The sequence below is a fragment of the Perognathus longimembris genome, chromosome 5, assembly GCF_023159225.1.
Source record: "Perognathus longimembris pacificus isolate PPM17 chromosome 5, ASM2315922v1, whole genome shotgun sequence".
NCBI lineage: Eukaryota > Metazoa > Chordata > Mammalia > Rodentia > Heteromyidae > Perognathus > Perognathus longimembris.
The window spans coordinates 61,043,790-61,056,494 of NC_063165.1; the positions used below are offsets into that span (position 1 = coordinate 61,043,790).

General features: G+C 44.4%; 1 protein-coding gene across 1 annotated transcript in view; it reads left to right on the top strand.

Moving 5' to 3' along the window:
• Positions 1-6,947: 6,947 nt before the first annotated feature.
• Positions 6,948-12,705, top strand: part of Igf2bp2 (insulin like growth factor 2 mRNA binding protein 2) — a 152,996-nt gene continuing 147,238 nt past the window's right edge. The window contains exons 1-2 of the mRNA XM_048347006.1: positions 6,948-7,201; positions 8,731-8,791. Of these exons, the coding sequence (XP_048202963.1) occupies positions 7,024-7,201; positions 8,731-8,791 (239 nt within the window). The 5' untranslated portion in view covers positions 6,948-7,023. The remainder of the gene's footprint in view (positions 7,202-8,730; positions 8,792-12,705) is intronic.

A 12,705-nucleotide genomic window follows, 5' to 3' on the forward strand; every position in this document is an offset into this window, starting at 1 on the left:
CTCATATGTAGTTTCATATATATAATGTTTCATAAAATAGGAAATTGTTGATTCAGAAGTTGCAGTAGTGAGTCTAGAGAATCTGTATTTTAAAAAATTCTGTTAATGGCTATGATACATAATTAAGCTTAAAAATCACCCTCTGGGGGGCTGGGGATATGGCCTAGTGGCAAGAGTGCTTGCCTCGTATACAGGAGGCCCTGGGTTCAATTCCCCAGCACCACATATACAGAAAATGGCCAGAAGTGGCGCTGTGGCTCAAGTGGCAGAGTGCTAGCCTTGAGCAAAAAGAAGCCAGGGACAGTGCTCAGACCCTGAGTCCAAGCCCCAGGACTGGCCAAAAAAACAAAACAAAAAATCACCCTCTGTCTCGTTGCTGAAGAGGAAAAAAGATACATACCCAGCAATTAAAGGACAAAAAAAAAAAAAAAAAAACCAAGATAAAACAAATTCACGTGCTTCCTCCATCTTCGATTCCTTTTTTCTGTTCCTAGAGGTTAAAAAAAATCACTAAATTTGACTTTTCAGTTCCAATGTATACTTTGTATCTTCTGGATCATCATACATACCACTGTAATAGAAGAGGGAGCAGTATCTATGAGCAGAGTACAAAAATGTGGGCAGATAGGTTAGAATGTTCTTTTGATTGCTTCTATTTTCTCAGTGAAAGAGAAAGCAAGGTTACCAGGAAAGACCTATAGCAGGACAATTGGAGGTGTGAAAGAGATATTAAGAAAATAGTCACCTATGAGCATGATGCCAGGGGAGCATGCTAAGCCTGTTTCTTTAGCTTTACTTTATATCAACAAATTAACTCTTCAGAGTATACTGTGTGTATATATATATATATACATATTTTTTTAATATATTTTTTTTTTGGCCAGTCCTGGGCCTTGGACTCAGGGCCTGAGTACTGTCCCTGGCTTCTTCCCGCTCAAGGCTAGCACTCTGCCACTTGAGCCACAGCGCCACTTCTGGCTGTTTTCCACATATGTGGTGCTGGGGAATCGAACCCAGAGCTTCATGTGTAGGAGGCAAGCGCTCTTGCCACTAGGCCATATTCCCAGCCCCCTGTGTATACTTTTGTAAGCAGTCAATGTCCCATATCTTCAGCAATACCTGGTAGCATTTGAAAAGATTTGTCAATTTGGTAGCTTTAATTTTCTTGGTTATTAATGTGTGAATTTATTTGTAATTTATTTTATAGAATTATTCTATTCATATCTTTTTTGAATGGCTTTTACTGGGTGATTGCTAATTTCTCTTGATGCAATTTGGATAAGACATCAGTGTTTACATTATGACTGTACAAATATTTTCACTGTTGAGTCTATGAACATTGCTCCTTTCTTGTAAGATCATGTGTTTTTCCTAGAGTTAATGATTTCCTTATTTTTCCATTTGCCTGGTTTTCATATACTGGTGATTTTTTCCCCAAACGCTCCATGTATGCCATTCTATCAGAAGCTGGTATCCACTCATTTAAAAGTTACTGTTCTTCTTTCTTTCTTCTTTCTGTTTTTAGGGTGCGGAAGTTGTTCCAAAGTCTTCACTCTGAATCAGTTTGCACTGGTTGCTTTCTGGATGGCTGACTTTCTAGTCTCTGGATTTTCTATGCATGTCTTCCTGCATAGGATTTCCTATTTTCCAAACCACTTGTCTTTTCTCATGGTGTTGTTGTTTTTTATTTTTCAGTAGTTTTCTCCAAATGGGGGTATATTTGAATCTTTGCATGATTTTTAATTGATCTCACTAGGTTTAGAATTGTAGATTGAAAATAACTTCCAGCTTTAAAAGGACTGCTTCGTTTCCTTCTAGTTTATCTTTTAGAAATCCAATTCCTATTCCTTTCCCAAATCCTTTGCATATATAATGTGCTGGCACCCACAATCATGCTCTATAATTTGAACTTGAAGTTTCACAGCACTGTGTCTTTGCTTTGGCTCATTTATCATTCACCACGCTTGGCCTTCTGTGAAACCCCTCTGGAGATTCTGGGAATACATACATATATGCACACACATTTAGTGGTCCTGGGGTCTTGTGCTTGTTAGGTAAGTGGTCTATGCTCTATCACCTAAACCAAAGCCTCCAGCCTCATCCTGTTAAGTTTTTATTTTGCATTATCTCTCAGTTCATCATTTCTAAGTGCTACTTCTAAATACATACTTGGATTTGACATGAGGTGAAGAGTAGATTCATTTTTATGCCTTTTACATGTTATTGTTTCTGTCTAGGATGTATTTCCTGCTTCATGCCTTCTCCTATCCTAACAAATTCCTACTGATGCTTCAAAATCCATTACTAATGTCAGTCCCTCCATGATCCCTGCCGTTGTAAAATGATTTTTTTGGTAGTACTAGGGTTTGAATTTAGGGTTTTCTCTAGCTAGGGTAGGTCTTCTACCACTTGAGCCATGACCCACCTATGTCCATTTTTAATTTTTCAGGTAGGAAAATCTTTTCAAATTTTTTCTCTGGGACTGGTCTCAGACCATGATGCTCCTGCCTAGGGTGTCCCTCAAGCTAGGACTATAAGCACTCACCACTATGCTTGGCTTCTTGTTATGGGGGTCTTGCTAACTTTTTGTCCCATCTGTGTTAGAATTACAATCCTTCCAATCTCTGCTTCCTAAATAGCTGGGACTATAGATGTGAGCCACTGTGTCCAGCTAAGAAATCTCTCTTCTATGTCACTAGGCTCACAGTCAGTCTACTGTGGCACTTGTATTGTCACTCTACAAAAGTGTGGCCATATTTGCTTCCCTCACCATAAACTTCTTAAGATTGGGATGATGTTTAGTCATTCTGTACTTATTGTTTGGCATCATGCAATGCCATAAGTAGATGAATGAATTCAACATGAAAAAACGTTTGTGCAAGATAGGAACTCTCATATACAAATCTGAAGTTTCAGATGGTTATTCTTTATTCAACAAATACTACCTGAGCCCTTATTATGAACCAGGTTCATTAAGACCAAAGGAGGTTCAAAGAGAAAAAAGTGGTCTTTCTTTTGAAACTCACTATGCAATGGAGACAATTTTTGTCATATAATTTTTTAAAAAGCGAGATACAATTCACATCCTATGGCTCAGTAGTAGAACACCTGTCTGGGATTGGTTCCCAGAATCACAAAAAGAATCAAAGAATAAACAAAAAAGTACTTCTGAGATTTCAGTACATTCATAAGGTCATCCAACTATTACTACACAGAGCATGCTATCCGTATGAAGTTCCATACATATACTGGTTGCAAGCAGGGCAGAGGGAGGCGTTTCCCAGGGAGAAAACACATTCCAAGGAAAGCAGCAGAGTTCTTTCATGGCCCAGCAGCTGAAAAATATGACAAGTGAAGGGTATGGGTACTGGTGGCTCCTAGCTGTTCAGGAGGCTAAGATCTGAGAATTGTGATTCAAAGCCATCCGTGAAGGGAAAGTTCATGACAGCCTTATCTCCAATTAATCACCAGAAAACTGGAAGCAGATTTGTTGCTCAAATGGTAGAATGCCAGCCTTGAGCAAAAAAGCTCAGGGTTAATGTCTAGGTCCTGAATTTAAGCCCTAGGACTGGCACCAAAAAGGTGTAGGGGTAGTGGAGGTCTTGAAATGATCATCTCAAAATTATTTCCATGTTGGTTTTGCTCCAACCTTCCAGTAAACAGGCTTCATTTTTATTTTCTCACCCAACGCCTCAGGTTATGTGGAAACAGTGTATTGACTCCCATCAAGTTCAGCAAGAAACATTTCTTGAAGCTTTTGCAGATCCAAAAAGTTAAGGCTACCACAGCAGTGCCATTAAGGTGCTCTGACAATGGACAGAAATCCTTTGGTTATGAAACACCAACATGAGTATTTAATAAATTCATGTACTCTCAAGATAAAATGTTTTGTAAGTGTGTTTTCAACCCTCTGTATGCTCATGAAGTTCTGGTTTCTTGAACTTGTTTCCCAGCTTATAAAATGGGATTTAGAAATCGGTCCTACCTACCTTATCACAATGCAGGTTGTGTACCTTTGAAACTTTTGAGGCAAAGGTACAACACATGCTTTAAAAAGTATTATTTCTACATATTACTAATAGGATGTCTACCAAATTTCTAGCTTTAAGCATTCAAAACTATTGGCTCCATTAGGTTTCATTTGAGTCCAGATCATTCAAGAACTCCAAATGGTAGAGTTGAGGTAGGCAAACTTAAGACAATGGTAGAAAGTAAGTTTTGCCAGGCACAAGCAGTGACAACCCGTTGGATTTCTGGCTTTTCTCTTTAGGGCTGTCCATGCTCTCTTCAACAGTTCCCCCATCTCCTACATTTACCCTAAGTAAAGAATTGTACCTTCGGGTGCAATTCTGAACCTGAAGATGAGGAACTGCGGGTTCTGAAAAATCAGAGGTTTGGAGAAATTGTTCACCCATGCTCACCATTCAACCTTTACTTCTGTAGCAATGTTGCTCATGAAATGTCAGGTCAGAAAGCATCAAGTACTTTTTCCAGAAGAAAAATTTTGAAAGTACTCTCTAAACAGAGAAAGAAAAGTCTTCCAGAAGTCACTTCTGCTAAGGATACTTATAAACTCATGTTTAAAACATTCACGGTCTTATAACAGAACCAAATTAATTGTAATGTCTGAAAATATTATACAATTTAAATCTCACTGAGCTTTCAGACAGCAATGAGACCATCTATCTCTGTCACTTTTGTCTCTTTTATAATCTGTAGCTTTGATTTGCTGTAAATAAGGAAGCAAACATGCTAATTTACCTTCAACCACATAACAGGAACCATACTGAGTAAGGGCATGTGTGCAAATAACCTGAAGAAGGTTGGCTTCTAGTGTGGCACACACACACGTGGCTTCATTTGTGATTTTCCTCCACATTTTAGTAAGGGAACATTCATAACTAGTTTACCTAGTACCTTTGAGAATTATGGCAAAGTTCATTTCCAATGCCAGGAGCAGTAGAATCTGATTCATTTTCCGAAGAAGTATGAGATTATTTTGACAAAAGAATTAAAATAACTGTCAATGTCTAGATGAAAATGGACTTGTGATTTTTCCCCCATGGACAACTAGTTATTTAAGCTTTTTGCCTCAAAGTATTTAAAAACCCATAGGTAAGTTCCTGGGGCAAAGAACGAAACATTCATTCAGTGTGGGTCCCACAGTGCTTCAACACTGCTTTATGTAGCTCCCCCAACAGCTCTGCAAGAGTTGGTTACTATATCTCCTCTTTCTAGATGATACTTAGGCTAGGGGAGTGTTGGAATGTCCTAGGCTACACGGCTGGAGCGGAGAAGAGGAAACAGGTCTGAATCCCGAGGAGATAGGCTACCCACTGGAAGGACAGTCATCAACAGGCAGCGTTTGGAAAAGATATAAAATGCAACAAGCTACGTCCAGTCTGCCTCAAGTACAGGAAAACTCTGCCAAGACACCCGAACTTGCTCCGTCCCAGAAACCCATCCCATCACCGCCTCCCCCCCCCCCATATCATAAATTTTTTAAAGCCCCCAGCCGTGCCCAGCTAGGGATAATCAGCTCCTCCCCCTCTGGATCCCGCCAGTTTCCTCTTTTTTGCAGTCTTATTTCCTGGCGGAGACAATGCTCTAACCACCAGGCTTCCCGCCCCCGGACCTCGCAGTCTGGAGCGTCCTGTCCAGCGTTGTCTGGCTCCTTCCCCGGCCGAGGGGCTCGGACGGCTCTCCCTGCCGTCGGTCATGCGGTTTCCTCCGCCTGGAAGGGCTCCCCTCCGCTCCCGGCCCTCCCAATGCTCAGGGAACTCCTACATAGCCTGCGCGCCCCCGCTTCCCGCACCCTCGCCACCCCAACCCGGCTCCGAGCCTGGCAGCGAGCATCCGTTTTCCGGGCCGCTGACCGCCCCGCTCTGCACCCGCGGTCACCTGGCTGAGCGGCGGGGAGGGGGGGGGAACGCCCGGGAAGTCTCCGCACTCCCCAGAATGAAGCATCCACCCGCGCCAGCCGGGTGTCCGCCGCGGGATTCCGAGCGCCCGGGGTCCAGGCGGAGGAGAGTGTGACTTCTCCGCTTCCACTTACCGGGCGGGAAACTGAGGCCCGGGACCAAGAACAATTCCCCAGGGCACGGGAAGGGGGTGTCGCCGAAGGACTCGCGTGGTTCTGGGTGTCCAATTCCGGTTCCGTCCTTTGACAACGCGCACCGCGCGTTCTACGGGAACAGGCGCGCGGGGAGCGGGTCCCGAGACGAGCGCACCGCCCGGGCACGCGCAAGGAGTGAGTCTCCCAACTCGCCGCCAAAGTTGTCTCCTCGCCTGCCCTCGCCGCTCACCTCCCCGATACACCTTCCCGCGGGCCCCGGCCGCGCGCACCACATCCGGCCCACCTGGCGCACACCCCTCTCCACGCCCGCGCGCAGTCCTCAGCCTCCCACGCCGCCGGCGGCTCGCCGCCGCCCCGCGCCCTCTCGCGCGCTCCCACCCGCACACAGCCGCCCGCCCAGCCTCGCCGCCGCGCCCGCTGGGGGTTACGGAGCCTTGAGCCCTAACCCTGGGCCGATAACCGCTTCCGCCCGCCGGGTGAGAGGCGGGAGCCCGACGAGCCGCACGGTGCGTTCGGAGCGCCCGGGGGGCGCGGGGAGGGGGCGCTCGCTCACTCTCGGCAGCGCACACGCCCGTCCAAACTCTCTCACAGACAAACGCGGGGTGCGCGGCCGCCGCCCGCCGCTGCTCCTCCTCCCGCCACCACCAGGAGAGGGAGAAAGAGAGAGGCAGAGTGAGCGCTTTGTCCGCACGCCGCCGCCGCCCGGCCCGGGACTCTGCCCCGAGGAGGCAGCCGCGCCGAGTCCCCGCCTCCGCCTCTGCCCCCGGGCGGGCCGGGCGGGCCGCAGTGGGGGGAGCCAGGCTGAGGGTGAGGGTGGGGGTGGGTGGCGGGCGGGCGGAGGGCGGGGTGGGGGGGCGGCGGCGGAGGAGGAGAGACGAGGGCCGCGGAGGAGGCGAGGAGCGTCGGGTACCGGGCCGGGGAGCCGCGGGCTCTCGGGGAAGAGACGGATGATGAACAAGCTTTACATCGGGAACCTGAGCCCCGCCGTCACCGCCGACGACCTCCGGCAGCTCTTTGGGGACAGGAAGCTGCCCCTGGCGGGACAGGTCCTGCTCAAGTCTGGCTACGCCTTCGTGGACTACCCCGACCAGAACTGGGCCATCCGCGCCATCGAGACCCTCTCGGGTGAGTATTCCGCGCTGCCCTTTTTCCCCTCGTCTGTCCCGTTCTAGCCGGGACGGAGCCCGCTCGGGAGGCCGAGCCCTGCGGGCGGCGCCCGGCGGGGGCTCCCAAGCCCGCACGCTCACTTCCACCACCAACTCAACTCTCGCCGCCAGCCCGCTCCCGGGACGGCCCGCTCCCCTCCCCCCGCAGCCTGGGGCTCACCCCTCGCCCTCCGGGCCGCACCTCTGGGGCACCTCCCGCGTCCCTCCGAGGGTCCTCGGGGCTCGCTTGCTCTTTGGGAGCACTCCCAGTGCTCCGAACAGCTCCCCAGAGGTCCCTGCCCCCACCCTTGTACAGTCCTGTGGCCCCCTCCACAGTTCCCTGACCTTCCCGTTACCCTCCTTGCCAGAGAACCCCCAAATCCGGCATCTCCTCCTTCCCTGGCCGGACTTTCCTTCCCATGCCTCGTGCCCAGAACCTCTCTCCTTGCAGCGTTCCCTGAGCCGCACTCTGATTTCGAGCCCCCTCCTCACCTTGCTCTCCCCCTTTCGACACCCCTCGGTTTCACCTTGATGGCCCCTTCGAAGTCTCGGGGCTCCCCCAACCCAGCCGCCGCACGCCCGCACATCTCCCTCGCTCGTCTCCCGAAGCTCAGTCCTCTCGCTGGGCTCGCAAGCGCTCCTATTTTTCCCTGAATTTTTTGTCCGATTTTATTAAGAAGAACTCGGGGCTGGGGGCTTTCCGCCGCCCGTCCCCCTGCCTCCCGCTCGGCCAGAAGCACCTTTTTACGAGGTGCCCGGTCTCAACTCGGTGGGGGCCCGGGCTGAGAACCGGGAAAGAGAAGACCGGGGGGCCCGCGAGCGCGCCGGAGCCCAGACGGGAGTCGGAGAGCGACACACACACATACTCGCTGGCGCGCGCGCGCTCTCCTCAGCTCTCCCTCCCGCACACGCTCCGCGCGGAGCCGCGCTCAGACCCGGGCCCCAGGCCCCCGGCCCTGAGCCGCCGGAGCCCCTTCCCCAGGAGCGCGTGGGGGTGGGGGCGGGGCGGCGGCCAGGCCAAGGTGACACCCTGAGCGGGCCGGGGCTTTTCGCGGCTGCACACCCAGGGGGCTTCAGCGCGTCCTTTCGGGGGCCACCGGGAAGGGCGGGTAGGGGGGTCGCACATGGTGGAGCCTCTGCGTCCCGGGGTTTCGGAATGGAGAGGTGGGGGCCGGCTCAGGAACGGGGACGCGCCAGCCTTACAGCGTGAGTTTCAAATGAGCTCATCCTTTCAAATTGGCGCCGCTCTTTATTGAATTTGTTTTTCCGGTAATGCCACCCACAGCTTTACCTGGGGTCGGAACCGAGCTCGCACTCTTCCCTTCGGGTCCCGAGTCAAGAAGCCCACCTGGGTACTAAGTTCGCTGGGCTGGAGCTGGGTGGGAGACCCCTGGAGGGCGCCCGAAGGCAGATCCCAAACTTAAAAAGAGTGGTGTGCCGGCCCCTCCTAGACCCCGGAGTGTTTGGTCTCTGGAAGGTTCTGAGTGCTTTAAATTTATGTTTTTAAAGGTAAAGTGGAATTGCATGGGAAAATCATGGAAGTTGATTACTCAGTCTCTAAAAAGCTAAGGTAAATATACTTTGCTTAGATTTTTTTTTTTTTTTTGCTGTTGGGATTACGTATAAATAAAAACCAGTTTTTTTTAAAAAACAACATGTCCTTAGTTTTGTAAAGGATTTTCGTTTGTCTTCTTAGTGGAGATACATAGCATAGAAAGTTACACTTATTTATTTATTTATTTATTTATTATATTTTTACTTTCATTACATAAGGTGTTTACTGTGCCTGGAAAATATCTGGTATTTAATGGGGGGGGGGGGTTGATGGATGGAGAACACTAGCTACTAGGTTCAGTTCTCTGGGACTAGTTAACTTGTTTATCAAAAGTTGCCTCCCACCCTCTGCTTCCCACTCCCATCACTACCCCAGTACAATGGCAACAAATGCTTGTCAAGACTTCCTGTGAGATGTTAAAAGTAAATATTTACTGTGTCAGCTGAATTGCTTAGCTAAACTACGCTATTGAATTCTTTTTTGGATAGTTTAATATGGAATAATAAAATCAGTAAGGGGTCAATATTTTTGCGTAGCATTCTTAAATTGTTTATGGTGGATGGACAGTCACTGAGACAACTGAGAATTGCTGCTGAACATAATGTTGTTGCTTAAAAAAAGTTGGTTCAATAAGCGCACGGTGAGATCTATAGCCATATTTAAGTGTATTATCTTTAATAAAGGAGGAACAAGTTTTGTGGGGGTAGGATCTCTCCACAGTGATTTGCTAACTTGAGAGTTATCTAAGGAAAGAGGAAGGGCCAGCATCTTTGTTTAAAGTTTAATGTGGACTTTAAATTTGGGTTCCTTAATACTCATTCTAAACTCTTTCTTCCGTGTATCCCAGCTTAGTTTATATCCCATTCACCTATATTTCTTCACTATTACTCTTGAAACAGCTAATGGTGAAGATCCAAAATGAAGTTACTACCTTGATGGTCATGGGGTAGTCACTTCCCTGCTTTTTCAGGATTGAATAGATTTTAAAACGAGTTACCTTACTTTTGTAAATGCTGAGATATGTTGAAGAGATTTTTTTAAATGTTGCACATTTCTACATACATCTTAACTAAATAACAACATCTTTTTTTGCAAATGAGTTTGTGACCTATCAGAAAATTAGTATCTTTATTAAAAAAAGAGATGAGAGTTATGATTTGCAGTTTCCTGTGTCCTGTTAAACTAGTTCTTCCTTATATTGTAAAAGATACAATATGCAACTGGGTTTTAGTAACTATTCCAAATTTTTATATTTTTCTTTAGTATTATCTGCAGTAGATCACTAGTTTTCAAAAAGTATCTTTGTATACTTTTCTACCACTATTTCTTACTTGATATTTCTGCTATACTGAGTCTTTATTTAAAGTTAAGTTGCTTATCCCACAGTACATGAAAATTTGATGAACATAGTGAATAGTGTTAATAACGTTTGAAAGAACCATCCTGAGTATGTAGTGTATTGTATTTCTATTATCAGCTTCGATTGACTCCCTAACTGTTGTGAATTCTTTGAGTGTTGTAATTAGTGCAAATCACTAGAATTTTAACTTTGGGTAGCTTGCATCCCATTGTTTTATGATGCATTGTACATTGTTTTCAATACAAGTGAAATAAGTAGTTTATTTCAAGTCATTAACCTCAACTACAACTCAGCAAACCTGTTTTTTTTTTTTTTTTTTAGCATTTTTTCTTTCAAAATGAAGACATTATTTGCTGTTATCTTGCATGTCACTGAAATAATTTTGTTCTGCTAATATGGGTTCAGAATTAGTCATGTCCCAAGTTCTTAGTATAGATTAAGTAGAGAGCAATCTAGGACTTACCCAGTGCTCTTAGCACATGGATTCTTTGAACATGTTGGTGATATGAAATACCCAGGAGGCAGCTGAAAATGCACTGAGTATGATTCACTGCATTTGAAGATGGCTAACATACCAAATGTATGCATAAGCTGCTGCTGTGTGGGGGTTGCATCATTTCTGATTGGATGGTTTTAAGCTTTTTTCCTTTCCTTTATTAGTTTAAAATGCAGAAGTTTGCTACTTGTATTGCAGGCTATGACTAGTGATTTGTGGGATGAGGCAGCTGTACATTCTCATGAACTGGTGGCTGGTGGCTTTCAAAAACCAGGCTACTGTGACACTTCAAACCAAAGCTTTTATGTATATTTTATTGTTCTCTTGGTGCATTTCTATGCAAATTAACAAGTTATAAGTAAATTTGTAATTGTTAGGTCACTTCTATATGTGGTTTGAGTGTTAGTTGGAGTGAAAATGGGAAGAACACAATTCATCCTTATTGCCTGCTTACTTAAAAAATGATTCAACAATTGAGTACTAATTTTCTTTATTTCTTTGTTTCTTTGATTTCTCAAGAAGCAGCATTAATAGCCCAAAAGGACTTTTAAAGCCAATGATATTTTGAAGAGAGGTTTTAATCTTAATGTATGAAATTATTGGCATGCTATTAGTTTACCAATGGAGTCTTTTGTTACATATCATTTTTTGTTTTCCAGCAGACAGACCAGATACCACTATTTTCTCAGAGTTACTCAGAAAATTCTTTTCTTTTTGCCACACGTGCTTCATTCTTAAATGCAAATCATTGTAATGTTAATCATGCACAAAGCATCAATTTTTCTTTTTAAGTTGGATTCAGTTTACTGAACAAAAATCTTTGTGTTTTTTCATTATTTATATATCTTGGTAATGTAGATGGACCAAAGGTCTATTAATAAAAGAGGAAAGTTTTGGTAGTTTTAAAAATACTGATAGAAGTTGTCATAGCTCCTGTGATAGAAGTTCATTTTGAGTGTTGGTTAAAGTTTAAAAAGTCACATATACATACATATACACATAGAGGCACACACATATCCCATCAGTTGTTTTGAATTAAGACATGCTAACTTGAATGTGCTTTTGAAAGTAAAGTTGAATGATTCTGTGAGAAACAAAACTTTGAAAAATGTAATTTCTGCCCACTTGTAGGAAGTAACTAAGCGACACTGGTGTATGCTCCACTGACATGGTGCGAATACTAGGAGATAGTGTAGGGAAAAAGCTATGAATTTGTCTTTCATGAGTTAAAAATCAGTAACTGTGCTGTCTCTAATGCAAATGAATTTGGTCTCCTATAGGAATGTTAAAGAAAACAGTATCCCAATTGTATTTTGCTTGTATGTACTACATTGTGTATAGATGAATTAAATACAAAAAAAAAAAACCTACCCAACCTCAAGCCCTCCTTACAACAAAGACTTTTGCTGCATCAAGTTTTAGAAACAGAAAAGACTTTATTATGTTAAAATCGTATGATAGCCCCCTATCTCAAGAATTTGTTGAATTAATCCCTAGATTTAATTTTACATCTGCAATGTGTGAGTATAATATATATTAGTATAGTATTTATCACATTTATTAAAGAGGAAATATAATCATCATTAAGGGTACTGTTTATTTTGCTTTAAGGTCGAATGTTTTCTATTTTTAAAAAGGTTAAAATTTCATATTCTAGAGAGTACACACTTTTGTGACGTCTAAGAATTAAGTATTATGGTTAAAAGGAAAAAAACTTAATAGTTTGGGTAATGATGAAGGTTTAAAATTTTAGCCTTGTTTTTTAAAAATTTATTTAATTTTTTAAAAAGCCTCGTTTAGTTAAGCATTGAAAAGTAATAAGATCTACAAATCAAAATAGATCTTATTTGCTTGATTTTTCAGTTCATCTAACAGATACTAATTTTAAATTGTAGATGGACAATTTATGGAGGAATATAATAACCAAACACCTAAATTTCAATTCTAAAAGATAATTCTTGATATGCAGTACATTTCCTAAATTGTACTTTTCACTAATAATCATAATTAATTATAATCTTTCCTTGTGGTTATAGTTAATATGACCAGTAAGAGATGGTCTAAGAGTTTTAT